The 18,928-nt window shown below is 42.9% G+C and overlaps 1 protein-coding gene across 1 annotated transcript in view; it reads left to right on the forward strand.

Annotated features, from left to right (window-relative positions):
• Positions 1-18,928, forward strand: part of fbn2b (fibrillin 2b) — a 205,583-nt gene that overhangs the window by 125,544 nt on the left and 61,111 nt on the right. Inside the window, exons 24-34 of the mRNA XM_048560154.2 lie at positions 2,346-2,573; positions 3,894-4,019; positions 4,317-4,445; positions 6,298-6,423; positions 8,035-8,160; positions 9,194-9,316; positions 11,913-12,038; positions 12,873-12,998; positions 15,532-15,654; positions 16,529-16,651; positions 18,471-18,596. Of these exons, the coding sequence (XP_048416111.1) occupies positions 2,346-2,573; positions 3,894-4,019; positions 4,317-4,445; positions 6,298-6,423; positions 8,035-8,160; positions 9,194-9,316; positions 11,913-12,038; positions 12,873-12,998; positions 15,532-15,654; positions 16,529-16,651; positions 18,471-18,596 (1,482 nt within the window). The remainder of the gene's footprint in view (positions 1-2,345; positions 2,574-3,893; positions 4,020-4,316; positions 4,446-6,297; positions 6,424-8,034; positions 8,161-9,193; positions 9,317-11,912; positions 12,039-12,872; positions 12,999-15,531; positions 15,655-16,528; positions 16,652-18,470; positions 18,597-18,928) is intronic.

Raw genomic sequence — 18,928 nt, forward strand, 5'->3', positions numbered from 1 at the left:
AGATCCCAATTGGCTTTGATTTCCATGCACTTCAACATAGTATTGACGGAGCGCTGCACTGTTGAAAAGGTCGTCTTTTGGATGAGGTGTTAAAGGGATCAGCTGAGCCAAAAGAACTGAAACTTCTTTGAACATCCGAGCCTCTGCTTTATTGTTGTTCTGATTCCTCGATCTCTTGTTGTCACATTCACAATGTTTCATTGCTCATAGTCAAACGGCTTCAAGTACTTTGCTGTCTTATCTATGGAAATTTCAAAGGAAGGGTGGGAGGTGGGGCATAGCTTGGCATGATTGTTGTCTTAGGGGCGTACATTTGAATGGAGGAGTGAGTCGGAGGGATGACAATACCTCCCTTCCAAAACATTATCTCATAAAGACTATTGTTCATAATATTTCTGAAATACATTAGCCTTAGTCCTTTAAAAATCTACCCAACTCCATTGGATAGAGTTGCTAAATAAGTTAGTATCACTTGAAATGGACAAGTCATCTAGTACAGATGGGATGCATTCTAAGTTGCTGAAGGATACTAGGTATGGAGAAATTCTGACCATGATCCTTCATTCCTCCTTGGGAATGGGACTGATACAACAGGATGGGAGAGTTGCAAATGTTACAACCCGTTTCAAACTTGATACATGGCAGACTGATCAATACATTAGTAATGAAGAAAGCTACTAGAGATCGATACCAGGCCTAAATGTTTACTGTCTAACTAATCCAACAGTTCTTTGATGCAATGCTTCGCAATAGAGCAAATAAAACGATAGTTGTAGACTTCAGGACAACAAGTACAGGCTGTAGAAATGGGCAGTTACACGGAGTTTGAAGTTTGGAGAATAAACTTGGGGAGAAACCATCATCAACACATTGCAAGAACAAGAACCTGGCTGTGTATATTCATTAAGTTATTAACAGTGACAGGGCAAGGTGATAAGGTCAGTTTAATAAGGATATGTGGCTTAGTAAATAGGGAATTGAATACAAAATCAAAGAAATCAGGTTAATCCTTTACAAATCTCCAGTTCAGAGATGTGCTCTGATCATGTGCTCAGAGTATTGTATATCATTCTGGGCATCATGATGTTAAAGAATTTGAAGTGCAGATAGTTTACTAAATGAATGCAAATAAAAAGGGACCTTAGTTTGTGGAGATTTGCAGGAAGCTAGGATTCATCTACTTAGAGCAGAGAGGTAACGGGGAGACCTAATAGAGGTATTCACAATTATCCAGAACTGAGATATTGCAAGGAAGGAATTATCAAAGGGGGAAGTATAGATGATTTTTAGGTGGTGAAGTTGTTGAGCTATGGGTGACAAGAGTAAATTCTATAAGAATTTTTAAAGGACAAGTACTTGAGGAAGACTAATTTGCCAGGATGTGGAGCAAAATTACGCAGCTCTTTTAGAAAATGAGATAAACTGTCTCCCTCTTTTGTTAAGGGTCTGTGATCCTAAGACAGTCAGCTGAAGGCAGCCATACATTTTGCTGATGGAAATGTGATGTTCTTTGTTCTCTGTTTTGAGTGACCCCTTTATGCTGAGGCAAAGTAGCAGCAATAAGGAAAGGAAAGGAGACTGTTCGTGCACTTGGATCGCGCCCTACACAGCCACTCAGAGGATCTGCGCACACTGCGCATGTGCTAATTGGTACTTGGATGCATTGGCTTGGGAAGTTGTGGCCTCACGTGGACTTCACCTGCCCATACAGTAGCAGTGAAAGCTGGTGGAACATAGTCTACTCGCCCTTGGGACATTGTGCCTGATGTATCCAAAGATGAGAAGTTCGAGAGTTGGCTTGTTTAGCCTCATAGACACCCACGGAAGACATCTGTGACCTTCAGTTAAAAGCTATCTCAACTTGATAGAGCTGACCTTAAGAGAGCTTCACATCACACTTAGGTACAGCAAACCTGCTGAAGATGAAAAAATAGTACTTAATATGGACTAACTTCAATCTTTTGACAATCTCTGATGAAGCCAATCGAAAGTTCATTACTTGAAATTGCAATTGATATCTGATAGAACCCCAAACAGAATAGAAAATAGCTTTTCACAAAGTTGAACTCTGATGAATAGTCATCTCATCAAGGCAGAAGTCTGGCTAGATCAGGGTTAACTAAAGCAGGAGACGGGCTTTCTTTTAAAAACTATAGACAGTAGATGCCTCTTTCAGGTGCTAATGTCTATACTGCTTATTTCCAGCACCTTCTGTCCCTTTTCTGTTTGTGTTTAAATTTAGACTGAGCTAAATGGTGGAGCATTGCTGTCAGTCTTGTTACTCTGTTATGGAGCGCTGTTGTGAAATGCCTTGGAGCTGACTCTATGCTATCTACTCCCTGTAGACGTTCGCCTGGAACATTGCTACCTGAAGTGGGAGGAGGATGAATGTACAGAGCCAATGGCAAACCGGTTCCGTATTGATACTTGCTGCTGTTCGATTGGCCGTGCCTGGGGTGGAGAGTGCGAGGAATGCCCACAGCCTGGCACACAGGAATATGCAGCTATCTGTCCCAGGGGACCAGGATTTGCCAACAGGGGTGATGTCCTGACAGGCAGACCATTCTACAAGGGTAATGGTTCAATGAATAACTATATCAAATTACATATTACACGTAGAGGCATTCTCCTGAAGACCTGTTTGTCATGATTTTTGCTAAAGCATTTATCTCAACATCTAACCATGAAAATACCTCTGAAAACAGTTACCTTTAACTATGTAGCTGCCAGTTCTAGCCAACAGATGAAATTGAAACAGATTTCTGAGGACTCTCTGCAAAATGTGGATATGAAAATAGTTGTTTTCATCAATAAACTGAGAAATGTCATAGGCACATCTCTTTCTAGTGTTTCGGTAAATACTGAAAAATTACAAACTCTGGGATTACATATCCCATAAACAGAATATTGTTGTTCCAAATATTGGATGTGCTTCTGATGCACTCTTCCAGAAGTGATCCTCCATCTGGTACAGCTGATGCGCATCGAGGGCAGCACGTTTCATCAGTGTTTTGGTGTTAGATAGATCTTTGTAATTAAAGCATTGATTCAGAACAGTATTCTTTCCTTAGTGTTTAGGATACTAGGATATTTGTGCTGCCATTGTTTTCTACTGCTCTCTCTGGGTCTCTGTTACAAGTGAAAATTCAGTAGTAACATTGGTACTAGAAACCAGGTGGTCTGCCAAGAGAGAAATAGATAAGATGGAGGTACTTGCATCAGAAGAAAATCTGAGCAGGTAGAGGGGAGATTGCCACATTTGCAAAACATTTCAGGAGATTTCAACAGCACATTTTCACTGAGTGGATATTAACGTAAGGTTGTAGAAAACGATGCTGTTCAAATGAAGAGCCTTTTACCCAAAAAATGATGATTCACATTTAAAGTAAAATGGCTGTAAATGCTGGTGTGGCAGAGTTTGCCTCAGATGTAAGTTTATCTTTATGGGATGTGGCTTCACCCCAACTGTTATCAGACTCAGTCATTCCACTCCCTTTGAAGAGAAAGCCATCGTTCTAGATGCTTTCTGACCAGATATTTGGCCAAGCTAGCTTTTTCCTATAATGACCAGGGCAGTGAATCCATGTTAATTAGAATCAGCCCAACTACTCCAGTTATGGACCAGGGTTCACCACCATCGGTGCCAATGCCCCACTCCAGTCGCTGGTGAACATAGCTAGTCTGTTTCTTCCGGCCCTCCTGGTATCGACCCATTTAAATATGTTCAATCGCCACTGCCTGTGTTTGGATCCAGGTCTGTACCCATGTGAACAACTTGCTACCCTTTGATGTCAAGTTATTTTCTAGTTTGTACAGCTTCAGGTGGAAAGTTTCCCACCTCTGATTTACATGGTGCTCTTAGTGATTACTCTAATTGTCTTACTGTCTTTCAGATATCAATGAATGTAAGGTATTCTCCAGTCTGTGCACATATGGAACATGCCGGAACACAGTCGGAAGCTTTAAATGTCGCTGTGATAGTGGGTTTGCCCTAAACATGGAGGAAAGGAATTGTACAGGTAGGACAACACTAGGAGATATTGGCAAGCTCATTGTTTGAGACAGATATAGATAACATTCTCTCCATTTGCTTTCCCTGTCTTCTGTACATTTTTTTTTCTCTCTACATCTGTTTAACATTTTCTTTGACTGTCTAAACTGCAGTTCTTTTCATCTGTCTAATTCTGCTCATCTGCACCCTCTTTATCTTTTTATTCCTTTTCTATTTAGCTCTGTTCCTTCTTTGTTTTCTTTTATTCTCTCTCTCCCGCTCTGTCACATATTCACTGTCTGATTCTCGTGTCTCATTCTTGTAGATATTAACGAATGCCGTATCTCGCCGGACCTCTGTGGCCATGGCACGTGTGTGAACACACCGGGCAGTTTTGAATGTGAATGCTTTGATGGATATGAAAGTGGTTTTATGATGATGAAGAACTGCATGGGTAAGTGATCATTACCAGCTGATCACCATTGACAGTCTAAGACTGGGTTTTCATGAATTAAACGACACAAACGAGGGAAAGTGAATCACAGCACCGCTCAGACTGAAGTCTGCAATGAAGGCTGAATGAACTGAATGAAACACCACACAGTACATTAGAGCTGAAAAGAATGAAGAAACGGGAAAACCCAACAGCCTAACAAGTGTGTGCATCTCTAATGTATCGCCTCCATCTATTCACCTCCTCACTATCTATTTCAACCTTGTCTATCACCATTTATATTATTTCTGCAAAAACTGAACTAAGTGCCTGATCCTCTCCACTTCAATGGCCTTTGCTTCCGAGCTTTACTTCTTACTCTTACATTCCTAACTTTAAATCTTCCTCCTTTGGAATCTGAATTCCAGCATAATGGACAATCTGACTGGATTAGTTTGGAAATACCCTCAGAGTTTAAATTAAAAACATTAATTAACATACCTCAAATTCTCTTCAATTTTTTTTGTCACGCCAACCTGACTCTAGTGCCCTATGACCCTTCTCCAGTGCTGACATCTTTCCTGCGATTAGGAGCCCTGGACTTACTTACCAACAGCGGTCTAACTAATACCTTATGCACAACAACAGTATAGGATGGCCTTCTGGTATTGAGGTTGAGGATTGTAATTCATTATTCATCTCACTCCTACAGACCTGTGCTGTGTCTCCATCTTCTCATGGGTAAACAGGCCAACCAGATTTTTGCACTGTTGCTTCCTACCTAATTACCTCCGTAGTCTGACCCTTCATCCCACAATCTCTCATTATCCTGCAGTTATTCTCAATGGTCACCATTAGTCTTGGTGCTCCAAACAAATTCCCACCGCCCGTGCTCCCTCTCACAGTTCACAGAGGGGTCAGGCAACAAATGTGCAATGAGATTCATGTGGTCTCTTGCTTTAAATAACTTGAATGGATGATGAGCTGTGCAGAAATGAATTTGTGAGATGGTGTCAGTTTGGAATGCCCCCACCCAGTAACTGCTTTGAGTCCTTTTGATACAGATGTAATCTTGTATCTACATAGACATTCCAGGACAGGAAGTACAGAGTGAAGCCCCCAGCTCTCCTTCTTGGAACGGCCTCAGCCACTCTTTGTGGTGGCCTGTTTTAATGGTTTCCACATGTTGCTTTGCTAGCAGGGGCTGATCTGTGCCAAACAATCCTTTATTCACTGGACTTGGAACCAGCTGTAGAACACTTAATAAATTCCACGCAGTAGACATTCAGATTTAAAGAACGTTCCAGGATTTATATTGCCTGAGCCATAATTAGAGGTGTGAAAGAGATGTAACATTAGCATCAGAGAGAGCCTTTGATTGCATTACAGACCTCACATCATGCTACAGGCCTGTTACTGTTCCGTAGGTCCCACGGTCCTGGGGAGGTTGCAATTTCTGTTACACAAAGGACACAGAACTAGTGGCAATCACTCTGCTCGTCACTGATTCACTTGTAGGCCTTCTCACTTACACTGTTCCCATTTCAGACCCTCTCACTAACCCCCATATCTTTGCACAGAGCCCTCCACTTAAATCACCCATTATTCCAAATCAGCCCTAAACCACTCTTCAACCTAGTATTTGGGGATTGTTTATGATTGCAGTGTTTTATGTGTTACATTATTATGAAATCTCTGGTTAAATACAGTTAGACAGATTAAACAGCGATTTGATCACCTTTCATACTGTACTGAGTGCTGCAAGCTCACTACTGTTAGGCCCAGAAATAAAACCATATTGCATTGGCTCATGCTTTAGATGTTGACGTAAGGTTGAATTTACGTAACCTTTCTGTACATTATGCTGATCCAGATATTGATGAGTGTGAGAGAGACCCATTGCTGTGTCGGGGAGGAACCTGTGTAAACACTGATGGCAGCTATGAGTGTATTTGCCCACCAGGTCATGAGTTGACCACCGAGGGAGATGGCTGTGTGGGTAAGCAGTTTTACAAATCCATTTTAAGGCACTCAGCAGATGTTGTAATTATACTATGCTAAATCTGTACAGCAACTTATAGACTATCAAGTCAGTCGAAGCAAGGTTCAGCTTCGTTTAAACAAAAATTGACCTGGATCCGCTGATCACCATTAAATTGCTGCTTCATTCCCATTTTTCTGCACCCAAACAGAGCTCTGCATTTCTGGCTATCTAGTCTGACACTGCCTCCTTCCAAATTGTGGAGTGTTCTTCCACTAAGCTGTTTCCTCACAGAAATAGCAAGCCATGTCCCCTCTTTACAACACCAACTTTCTTATTTTGGAAGGCTTTTTGGCAATGTTTCAGTGTATTAGTGATTGGATTTGTGATTACGGGGTAGAATGGAAGCTGGGGTTTGATGGAAAGATTGGGATGGTGGGAAGGTAGAGTTGCTAGGTCGGAAACCAGCCAGGTATGCTAGACCGCAGGGAGTTGTGGGTAGGGAGTGGGTAATAAAGGCAGGTTGGGTCAGTAGGCAATCAGAGTCTCCGGCCTGGGGAATTTTTTGGTGAGAATTAACCAGATCAGGCTGGGAGGTGGTCAGGTGGTAGCTAGGGGAAAGGAGTTAGGGCTTACTGGGAAATCAGTTAGTGGGAACTAGACATGTGGAGGAAGTCAGGTTGTGAGTCGTGTGCTGGGAAGCAGAAGGGTCAGGCTGGGGCATTGTGAGGTAGTTTAAAAGGTTGAGGTGAGGGATGTCAGTTGTTTAGTTACCCAGACTAGAGGTTTTCTCTCTGACAATTCCTGGTAACCAGCTGGATGAGTAAATGGGAATTGTCCAAAATCTGTGACTCAAACACAGCATTTGAGATTTTGGAGAGCAACCTGGGGAGTAGGTAAAATACTTATCGGGAATTCCAATTTCCTGATCAATTCACAAGGAATCGGGTGGGGCCCTGATGGATCCTACATTACATCTCCAACAAGACTGGGTGATCTTTGCCATTGCCTCTCGGGTTGGAAGGACCATGCGTTGCCAATTCTGATTCTCCTTGAAGTTCCATCACAGGAGGTTGGGCTTCCAACCACCCCACCCCTATTCTTCCTGCCATTGGTTGTTCAATCCATCCATTTCGGCGACTCCTCACCTCTGACACCAAGTAAACCAGTGATTTTATATATTTACGCTGTTCCTTCACTGTCAGCCAAACAGCTTTCTCCAATACTTTTGCAAATAATAAACTAAAATGTTCAGGCAAGATTTAAGCGACATACAATTCTTTTAAATATCCATGTGATTTTCCTTCTTGACTTTTTTTTGGTTCATGACCCTGGATAAACCAGCATTTATTACCCATCTCTAATTGCCCAGAGGGCAGATAAGAGTCAACCACATTGCTGAGGCTCTGGAGTCACACATAGGCCAGACCGGGTAAGGATGGCAGATTTTCCTGAAGGATGTTAGTGCACGATTAGTGGAGCATTATCCTCACTGCAATTCCAGCTGCCCCCACCGGGCTTCAGATGTAATCTGGGATGTTTGGAGCTGAATATGCTGTCAGGTGTTTATTTTCTGTGCAGAATGCACTGTGACTCCTTAAATGTTCACAACTTTATTTCCTAATATAGATATCAATGAATGCTCACTGAGTGATAACCTATGCAAGAATGGTCGCTGTGTAAATATGATTGGGACTTACCAGTGCGCCTGTGACTCAGGATATCAGGGCACAGCGGACAGACAGGGCTGTGTGGGTAAGAGCTACTTCCTTACTCCTAAGACGGTCAGTTGACATTAATCAGTACAGTGCAAAATACTGATGAAAGTTATAACTTATATCCTCTGCAAATATCATTTAATCTGTTCACTTGTCAGATGCTTATTCATCCTTTTGGGACAAGTGAACTGTGGTCAAACGTGGTGAATAATGGGAAATCTGTCAAATAGCTGTGGCCAATTACCACCCCACCAGTCTGCTTCCAATTGTTAGCAAAGTGCTGGGACGGGCTATGGACAGTGCTGTCTAACAGCACTTACTCACCAATAACCTGTTCACTGACGCTTGGTTTGAGTTCTGTCAGGGCCACTCAGCTCCAGATCTCATCTTCGTTCCAAACAAGGGCAAAAGAGTTGAGTTATTACACCAACTCTCGCCACTCCATTCCTCAACCCCAGCATCTCACTAAATCCCTTAGCCTCAACAATCCTGTCTAGTCTTTCCCCAGAAACAATTCTAACTGTGTTTTTCTTCCCATTTACACAAGCTTTTGACTGAAGCTCTAACGGTGGGAATTTGTTCCATGATCTGACTATCATTTGCACAAAAAAGACTCCCAATGACCCCATCTCGTTCTAAATTTTGTATGACTTACAGTAGCTTTTCCTTTAATTGTATTTATCAACTCCTTTTGTTAATTTGGAAAGTATCACCTTACAACCATCTGTTTTCCTGCAATAACTGCGCCCTTCCCCTGAATGTTGATCCCTCATGCATGGTGTTAAACTGCAGATTATTCATTGTATCCTTTTTTCATAGCTATAATGAACCAACCTGTTCAGTCGTGCTGTGATACAGCAGGTAGGACTTGAACTACATCATCAAGCTCAGAGACAGGGACATTGCTATTGCAACACCAGGGCATTGATATCCTTGCTTCAGTCCACCCACTAACCATGCTCACATCACTGCAGAAGATCCCCATTTTGTTTTTAATTAATGCCCTGTGAGCTTAAAGTGTATTTGACTTACACAAAGGCCTAAGTTTCAGTTTCTTTTTCTTCTTTCAGATATTGATGAATGTACAATCATGAATGGTGGGTGTGACACCCACTGCACAAACGCCGAGGGAAGCTATGAGTGTAGCTGCAGCGAGGGCTATGCACTGATGCCTGACAAGAGGACATGTGCAGGTAGGCAGCATGGAGTTCTTAGCAATGACCGCATCCTGTTGCACAATGAACAGTCACAGTGATAGCTACAGCCTTGAATATCAGCCCTGAGGCTGAGGAAACTTGTACAATTTTACCTGCATATCTGATTGGGTTTACGATACCCACTATAACTGGGCACCCATGAAGCTCCAGAGGCCATCAGAATTGCATTCACTTACAATCTTTAACTTCAGGGCCCAGCATATTCCTCACTCAACCATTGCCATCTGATCAATTGAGGATTCAAGGGGGCCATGCCAGGAACAGTATCAAGCTTATCCTGGGAATGACAAGCCAACCCATTGAAGCTACAGGATCACGTACTTGCTAAACTTAAGAAGCATTATGCAATAGGTGGAACTAAATGGCCCCTATCATGAATAGTGGCAGGCAATTAAGTAGAAGAGAAAGGTTCACAAACATCCCCATTCTCAACGATGAGGGAGCCCAGAACATCAGTAGAAAAATTAAGCTGAAGCATTTGTAATCATCTTCAGCCAGAAGTCCCCAGTGGATGATCCATTTCGGGCCTCCTCTTGAGGACCCCAGCGTCAAAGATGCCAGTCTTCAACCAGTTTGATTGTGACATCGCAGAATGGCTGTGCAAGCTTGACACAGTAAAAGTTATGCGTCCTAACAATATTCTGGGAGTAATATTGAAGTTTTGCACTCCACAATTTGCTGTGCCCCTAATCAACTTATTCTAATACAACTGCAAGACTCGTCAGTGATGTGGGTAATTGCCAAGGTGTGTCCTGTCTGCAAAAAGGCCACGCCTGTTCAGGTCAATTATTGCTGCATCAGTCTATTCTGAACCATCGTCAGTGTGTTGGAAGGTATTGTGGTCCATGCAATCAAGTGGCATTTATACATCGATATTCTTCATATCAATGCTCAGTTTGAGTTCCGCCAGGGCTACTCGCTATAGCATTGAAGCAAACATGGACAAAAGCATCTAATTCCAGAGGTTCAGTTGGAGTGACTGCCCATCAAGATCGCAATTGACCATGTGTGACATCAAGGTGCCCTTGTAAAATTGTCAGTGAGGATTGTGGGGAGTCTCTTACTGTTTGGAATCATAAATGAAAGATGATTGTAGTTGTTGGAGGGCAATCATCTCAGTTGCAGTATGTCATGGTAGACTTTCCTCAGGGTAGTGTCCTGGGCCCAGGCACCTTCAGCTATTCTATGAATGTCCTTCCCTGCATCACTAGTTTTGATGTGGGGATATTCACTGAAGATGGCACAGTGTTCAGTCCCACAAGCAGCTTCTTGGTTCTAAAGTAGCTGTGCCCACATGTGTGATAAACACAATAACATTTAACCTTAGGTTGATAAGTAATAATTAACATTCATCCCATTCAAGTACAAGACTTGTCCAAATACTATCTCCAGTAAGAGAATATCTAACCATCTCTGCTAGACATTCAACCATATTGCCAACACTGAATTCCCCACTGTCAACATCCTGGAGGCTAGTATTAATCAGAAACTTGACTGGATTAGCTACATAAATCCTGTGATCACAACAGCGGGTCAGAGGCTTGGAAATCCGTGGTGAATAACTCACCTCCTGACTCCCCAAAGCCTGCCCTACACCTACAAGGCACAAGTGAGAGTATGATGAAATATTGTCCCACTTGACTGGATGACAGCAGCTCCTCAACCCAAGAGGCTTGACACCATGAAGGACCCACTTAATCAACACGTCATTCACCACCTTCATCATTCACTCCCTCATCACTGATGCACTGTGGCAGCAGGGTGTACCATCCGCAAGATGCACTAAGCTACGCACTGAGACACCTTTGACAGCAACTCTGCCATGTGGAAGAACAAAGGCAGAAGACACGTGAGAATGCTGCCACCTAAGAGGACCCCCTTGCACATCAGTATGACTTTATCACTGCTTTGTCATTATCACTGCTGCTGGGTCTAAATCCTGGAACCCATTCCTCAAAGGTGCTGTAAATGTATCTCCACTCCATGGATTAGAACAGTTCAAGAAGGTGGCTCATCACCCTCTCAAGAGCATTTAATAATTGGTGACAAATGCTAGCCTATCAGTGAGGCCCACATCCCATAAGTAAATATATAAGAAGTTGGGACTCACTCCCTCATTTATTGACTGATGCTTCAATAACCATTCTTTCCGATGAGATAGATTGTTATCTTTAAATCCTGTAACTTATGTAAATTGAAGGTATTAAGGGTTGTGGGGGAAGATGTGTATTAAGGCTTAGGTCACAGGTCAACCATTGAACAACACAACAGGCTCAAGCAGTTCAGTGGCCATCTTCTGCCCCTGTGTCCTTCTGCTCACCAACCACTGGAACTTGGATGTTTCTGCTGTCTGACTTCCACAAAGCAAGAAATGGAGCAGCTCATCGGCAGACAGACTGTCACCTTGAATAAAGTGTAGTCAGTTCCTTACAGCAGCCCCGCTCCTGCTAACTGTGATGCGTAGATTTATTTCGTGACAAGTGAAGGTCTGACTAAAAGTTAAAGGTTTACATGGGAGATCTGTGTGTAATATTGAACATTTCTGGTGACCCACTGATTTTGCTTTGTTCAGATATTGATGAATGTGAGGAGAATCCTGATATTTGTGAGGGCGGACAGTGTACCAACATCCCTGGGGAGTATCGCTGCCTCTGCTTTGATGGGTTCATGGCTTCCATAGACATGAGGACCTGTCTAGGTGAGAGCTGAAGTTCATTGCTGTTGTTAAAATGTTGCATGATTAGCCAGAGGCTCCTGTAAGTCAAGAACAGTCTATCTGCATTTGGAGATAACAAGAAAGGATTTCAGAATTATTTGATAATTTTTTTAATGCACTACTTTAATTATATTGTCACTCCTGCTTCCTTTTATAGTCCAGTTACCAGGCAACAGTGAGCCAGGACATGTCACATGATGTGAATCGCAGCACGGAGGGCAGGTTGCTCACTGCAAACGGGGTCTTGTCAACATTTATTTTTACACAGGGTCTCAAAGCCTTCAACTAAATCAATGGGGTTTTAGGATTTCCTACATGGTTAAGGAGGTAGGAACAATGAGGGTCGTGAGCAAGAGAGACAGGCACAATTCATGTGGGAGGAGCATGTGATGGTGGTTCATGGGTAGAGAGGGAGACAGGGAGACACCAGTGGTGAGTGAGGGGAAGGGTGAAGCTGCTGGTTTTTTGGGGGGAGGGGAAATGAAGTGGAGCCAGTGGTGAGAGTGGGTGAAAGGACACTGGCGATGTTGAATAGAGGGCAGGGCAGATCCAAAGGTGAATGTGGAGAGGGAGGGAGTCAGCAGTGTTTGCACTGCACCTACTGTGATACTGATTAGAAAAGCCACTGTATGGCTCGTTCGCAACCTGTTGAAATTGCAAAGCGCAATATTTGAACTTAAGCTGCACTTCCCTACATCCCCCCCCCAACCCCCAAACCCCGGTCATACCAGCACAGATTAAACCTGTAAAGCTGGCCAGCTCCGATGTCATTATTTAATGTGGAAAATAAATCTTCATCTTCAACTTTCCTTCCAGATGTTAATGAATGTGACCTGAACCCTAATATCTGTCTCCACGGTGACTGTGAGAACACTAAAGGCTCTTTTATCTGTCATTGCCAGCTGGGATATTTTGTGAAGAAAGGAACAACAGGATGCACAGGTAGGAATATTCACTCTTCACTTTGTTCCCCTGCGGACTTTCCATTGATGTTTAAACCCAAACTCTGTACTGCCATCCAACATCCCTGGCTCAAAGGCTCTTTGTTCAGAAATAGATGGAAATGCGGCGAGTATTTCCATGTTAGTTTGACGTGGCTGTGTATTAGCCCATCCTGCCCAACATGCACTCACTTCTCCTACCTTCTCCCTGTAGAAAACAAGGCTCACCCACAGCATTTCCAATTCCACTTCACTCTTTCCCAGAAACTTGAAACTCTTTTCAGTGCAATTTCTGGTGATTTTAACCCATTTACTTGGACAGAACTATTTTGGGCTCATTGTCTTCCTCTATATTCCTTTGTCCTAAAATTTTCATTACTTCATCAGGTGCTTTTAACCAGATGTGGCAGCCCCTACCTCTGAGACCCTAACCTCAAAGAGGGTCTCCAGTGTGGAAGGGCAGGTAGTGTTGACGAGGCAGGAGGCTGCAGAAGGATTTGGACAGGTTGGGCAAGTGGGCAAAGAATTTGCAGGTGGAATACAAAGTGGGAAAGTGTGAGGCTATGCACTTTGGTAGGAAAAATATAGGCATAGACTATTTTCTAATTGGGGAAAGTCTTTAAAAATCTGAAGCAGAAAGGTACATGGGAGTTCAGGATTCTCTTAAAGTTAACATGCAGGTTGATTTGGCAGTTAGGAATGCAACTGTACTTTTTGCATTATTTCCAGAGGACTTGAATACATGAGCAGAGGATTATTGCATCTGGAATATTGTGAGCAGCTTTGGACCCTGCATATAAGGGAGAATGTGCAGGCTTGGAAGGGGTCTGGAGAGGCTTTACAAGAATGATCCCAGGAATAAAGGCCTTGGAGTGAGTGTTTGAGCACTCTGTACTCGATTGAATTTGGAAGGATGAGAGGAATCTTATTGAAACTTATAGAATAATGGGAGCCCTGAATAGAGAGGGGACACAGAAGATGTTTCCACTAGTAGGAGAGACTGATACGCAAGGGCACAGCGTCTGAGTGAAGGGAAGGCCCTTTAGAAATGAGATAAGGAGTAATTTCTTCAGCCAGTGAGTTGTTTATTGTGGAACTCATTGCCACAGACGGCTGTGAAAGCCGAGTCATCGAGTGCGTTTAAGACAGAGATAAATAGGTTCTTAATTAGAAGGCAATCAAGAGCTCAGGGAGAAGACAGGAGAATGGGACTGAAAAACATATCGGCTGTGATCAAACAGTGGAGCAGACTTGATGGGTGAGTTGGCGTGATTATGTATCTATATCTTATGGTGAAACCTTGCACTTCTGCACCAACAATTCTAAAGGTGCCTTGTAGTGAGATTTTTGATTTAGGATACATTAACGATAGTTAAGCATGTGCTGTCTAACAGTTGGCTTGAAACCAGAGGAGAGGGTTCCCTCTTTCCCCAAGGAATGTTCAGACTGTCAGAATCAGCCCCCCACCTCACCCCCGACCAACTACACTGTAGTGGGATTTCTAGAACTTCCTCATGCAAATAGAAGTGGGCTGGATTTCAAAGTCATTGCAAAGCCGGTATTAGCATTCAAATAAGGCAAATTGTTCGTGGCCGCTTAACTTACTTTCTTCTTCTCTTACTATATCTCCTACATCACGATTTTTCATTACAAATCAAACATGCATAATTGGTAAAGCATGTGGGTAATTCTGAAGTAATGTAAGACGCTATATAAATTCAAGATTTGCTTTTTAGACATTCATAGTTGACAGGACATTGAAGCCAAAGACAGCATAGCTTCAATCTGGACAATGATGCCAGGGTTGGAAATCTATAGCTGTGAGACAATACTTGGAGATATTGGAACTTTCTACAGTGGAATGTTAATGCTTCTGATAGACTGAACTGGAAAAATACTGATCCAGCTGTTGCATATCAGTAATTAAAAAGTCAAGCGTTTTAAATTGTCAATAAATAAGTGGCTACCAAAATGTCTTCAGATACTTGAAGTATGGGATGATCCACAAAACTGAGACAAGGCAAAGATCTTTTGAAAGGAAAATGGATAGTTAGTTGAAGAAAGAATCTCAGGTGAAAGGAAGTGAGCAAAGGAGTTGAATTAGTTTTGGATTTTTCTAGCAAAGAGCATCACAGACACACAGAGTTGTAAAATTCTATTGTTTTAACCTTCTAATGAACAATATGCCATATTGCGCCCAGTCCTCCAGCATTCATTTCCTGACCATGTTGTGCCAAGTTGCAGCACATTAAGTGACTACCTTGACATGAGCATTTCTAGAAGTTAGATCATATTAAAAATGAGACCCACACTTGATATGGAAGAATTTAATGAATCAGGATTTTAGCCAGAGTATTTCTTACAACAGTAGCCAATGACATTAATGCATTCTGGACAATTCTGTAATTGAAGCAATGAATCTCTACAATGTATGGCTCCTCAATATCACAATTATATTGTGCAGTCCTGTAAGTTGGAATGTTCCAGATCTGTGAGCACAGCTTCGTTGCTCAAAGCTTCTTCCACTTTTTCAGATATTGATGAGTGTGAAGTTGGGGCTCACAACTGTGACATGCACGCCTCTTGTGTGAATGTGCCAGGGAGCTTCAAGTGCAAGTGTCGTGATGGATGGATCGGAGATGGACTGGAGTGTATCGGTGAGTATGTCAGTGTATTAGGGCTTGGTTCAGTCGTAATGGAGAGTTCGACTTTGCCAGCAAAGAGGAGAGACAAGTAGAGAGACTCAGCCTTAGCACTTTGTTTAAACACAGTTTTCAAGTCAAAATGCTGTGGGATTTTGAGGGGAAATTGCAGATGGTGGTATTTCTGTGTGCCTGCAACCTTTAGCCTTCTAAGTGATAGAGGTCATGGCTTGGCGGGGGGGGGGGGCGCATTTGAAAAAACCTTAGTGTTTTTCTGCAGTGCTTTTTTTAAATTATCACATTATCACATCGTGTCTGTGTGAACCCCTGTGATCATAACAGTGGAAGTCACACATGTGCCCCTACTCCCACCATCCCTCCCAACCACTGCCTATTCCCCTCCTGCTGTCTATCCATCAGGCTGACACCTGCCCCAAGACCCCAGCACAGTGGTACAGCATTGGACTATGAAGGCCCCAAGTGTGACCCCCCAGGCTCTGCCATTACCCAGTTGCAGCCTGTCACGATTTTTGAGACTCAACAGTTGACCTCAGCACCCCAGAAAAGGAGGGTCAGCCAGGACGCCTGTAAATATTTGCACTTCTCAACATCCAGTTGTTACTCAACTTATTTGATATAAACATTTAAAACTCAAACCTGAAGCTTTAGATTAGCAATAACATTTTGGGGGGCATTAACATGCTTGGCTTCTCTCCACCCCCAATCATTGAAACGATGCACCCAGTGAAGGTAACGGTACCAGCGGTGAAGTGCTGAGGAACGAGACGATTCCAGCGCTGCCCATTAGGGGGAAGCCTCAGAGGAATGAGGGATTTGTGTGCAATCAGGGGGATTTGATTTCTGAAAGCCTTCGATCTTCTCATTGCAGATCTGGACGAATGTGCCACCGAAGAGCACCAGTGTAATCCCAGTGCCAACTGCATGAACACACCTGGCTCATACCGCTGTGCCTGTAAGGATGGCTTCAGTGGTGATGGTTTCAGCTGCTCAGGTAATGGGTTCCCAGCAAGTAAAGAAAAGTGAGAGATGAACTGCACTAGTGCAGCTGTTCTGGGAGAATTTACTGTCAGTGACGAGTCTGATCATTATTTATTAAAACTACGTAGAGTTTATGTAACTGTATGTCTCCTTTTTCTTCTCTCCTCTTTGGTGCAGCCATTAGAGCCCTCTTAGAGTCATTAAAGTCATCTCTTTCACTTTCAATAATGCAGTCCTCTCTGAACAGACATTATTACCAACCAGACTATTCATGTACAGCCATCTAGAAAAGCAAAGACTTGTTTGTCAGTTCAAATACAAAAGGGATTGGCAAGCAAATTAGTTGAGGTTGTTTGACTGGTTGGATTGGGCAGTTCTCCAGTCTCCAATGTCTCAACCCATTTTACACATTTGTAGGTGGTTCGTCCGTGGAGAGGAGTCTTAGCATATCTGATCCTCCCTCCTTTTGAAGGCAGTCTAGCTGATAGAGGCACAGAATTCTACTCAATGACCAATAAACACAGCACCAGAAAGACATGCCGTTCAAAAGTTATAGAGTCATACAGATGTAGAGCACAGAAACAGACCCTTTGGTCCAAATCATCCATGCTGACCAGATATTCTAAATAAGTCTAGTCCCAAATGCCTGTGTTTGGCCCATGCCCCTCTAAACCTTTCCTATTTGTACGCCCATCCAGATGCCTTTTAAATGTTATAATTGTGCCAGCACCCACCACTTCCTCTAGCAGCTCATTCCTTACATGCACCGCCGTCTACATGAAAATAGTTGCTCCTTAGGTTCCTTTTCAATCGATCCCTTCTCACCTTAAAACTATGCCTTCTAGTTTTGGACTCCTCTACCCTGGGGAAAGGACCTTGGCTATTCACCTTATCCATGCCCCTCATGATTTTATACAGTTCCACATAAGGTCACCCCTCAGCTTCTGATGTTTCAGGGAAAATACCCCTAGCCTAATCAGCCTAATCCTATAGCTGAGACCCTCCAACCCTGGTAATATCCTCGTAAATATTTTCTGAACCCTTTTAAGTTTCAAGTTTACAGAGAGACCAGAATTGAATGCAGTACTCCAATAGTGGCATAACCAATGTCCTGTACAGCTGTAACATGATCTCCCAACTCCTATACTCAATGCACTGACCAATGAATTTTGTAAATGCTCTGGCTAAACTCTTTAGATTACACCAGAAATGTGCTCAGTTCTCATTTCCCATACCCATACATCTGCAAATCAAAGGCCTGATCGAAGGTGATGCCACCCTCGAGGAAACTGTTCTTAAGCAGGCTGCAAAGAGGAAGCCCATAAACTGTGGACAGAAAAGTACCATTTGTGTTGCAATTATTTTTCTATAACCTCCCAGGACAGCAACTTCTCAGCAATCAAGTGGAATTGGCACTGAGTTAGCATATCGTTAATGGAATTGTATCCCCATTGAAGCTGTCCCCAGGTCCACAGTATCCAAGACACAGTCATTATCATTGGCAAGGATTGTCCAACTCTGGGGCTTCATGCAACACAAATGTGTAAACTGATAGATACTAATTTCATGTCAAAAAACAGCTTGATAAGTTTTAGCCTTCATGCAAGGGTGGCTTCAGAAAATTAATCGTAATATTGTAGCCAGGAGGATGAGGGAGCACTTTCTGTATAACCTACTTTATTCAGAGTTTGTTGTCTGGACATATGTCACCTCATATTAGCTGGACATAGGGAAAAAACAAGAGGATTAGGAGGTGGGCGCTGGACTATGACAGTATCCATGCTGCTCGTGCTGTGCATGTTACTGACCAGACGACATGTTTTCCCTTGCAGATGTTGATGAGTGCGCTGAAAATGTGAACCTGTGTGAGAATGGGCAGTGTCTGAACGCCCCTGGGGGATATCGCTGTGAATGCGAAATGGGATTCACACCAACCGAGGATAGCAAGGCATGCCAAGGTGAGGTTAGATGAAAGGCTTCTTTAGGATACTGCAGAATTTACAAAACTTTTGCATTCCAATGAGGTACAGTCATTTTTCTCACAACAGTATTAACATTCAGTCATGGAGAATGTCCAATCAGACTTACCAAATCCTGGCAGTAACTTCGATTTCTTTCCCCTAGGGTGATTTTGGCTTCCCCTTTGTTTGTTCAATGATTGTACAGACCTGATTAATAAGCTTGACAGACATTTACCAGTTTCAAAGATACCCACTTGAAACAGAATCTGAAGATTCTGATACCTCATGGGTAACTGTACTGATTTCTATTTTTCATATTAGTGGTTTGA

This window comes from Stegostoma tigrinum, chromosome 30 (genome assembly GCF_030684315.1).
Source record: "Stegostoma tigrinum isolate sSteTig4 chromosome 30, sSteTig4.hap1, whole genome shotgun sequence".
Classification (NCBI taxonomy): Eukaryota; Metazoa; Chordata; class Chondrichthyes; order Orectolobiformes; family Stegostomatidae; genus Stegostoma; species Stegostoma tigrinum.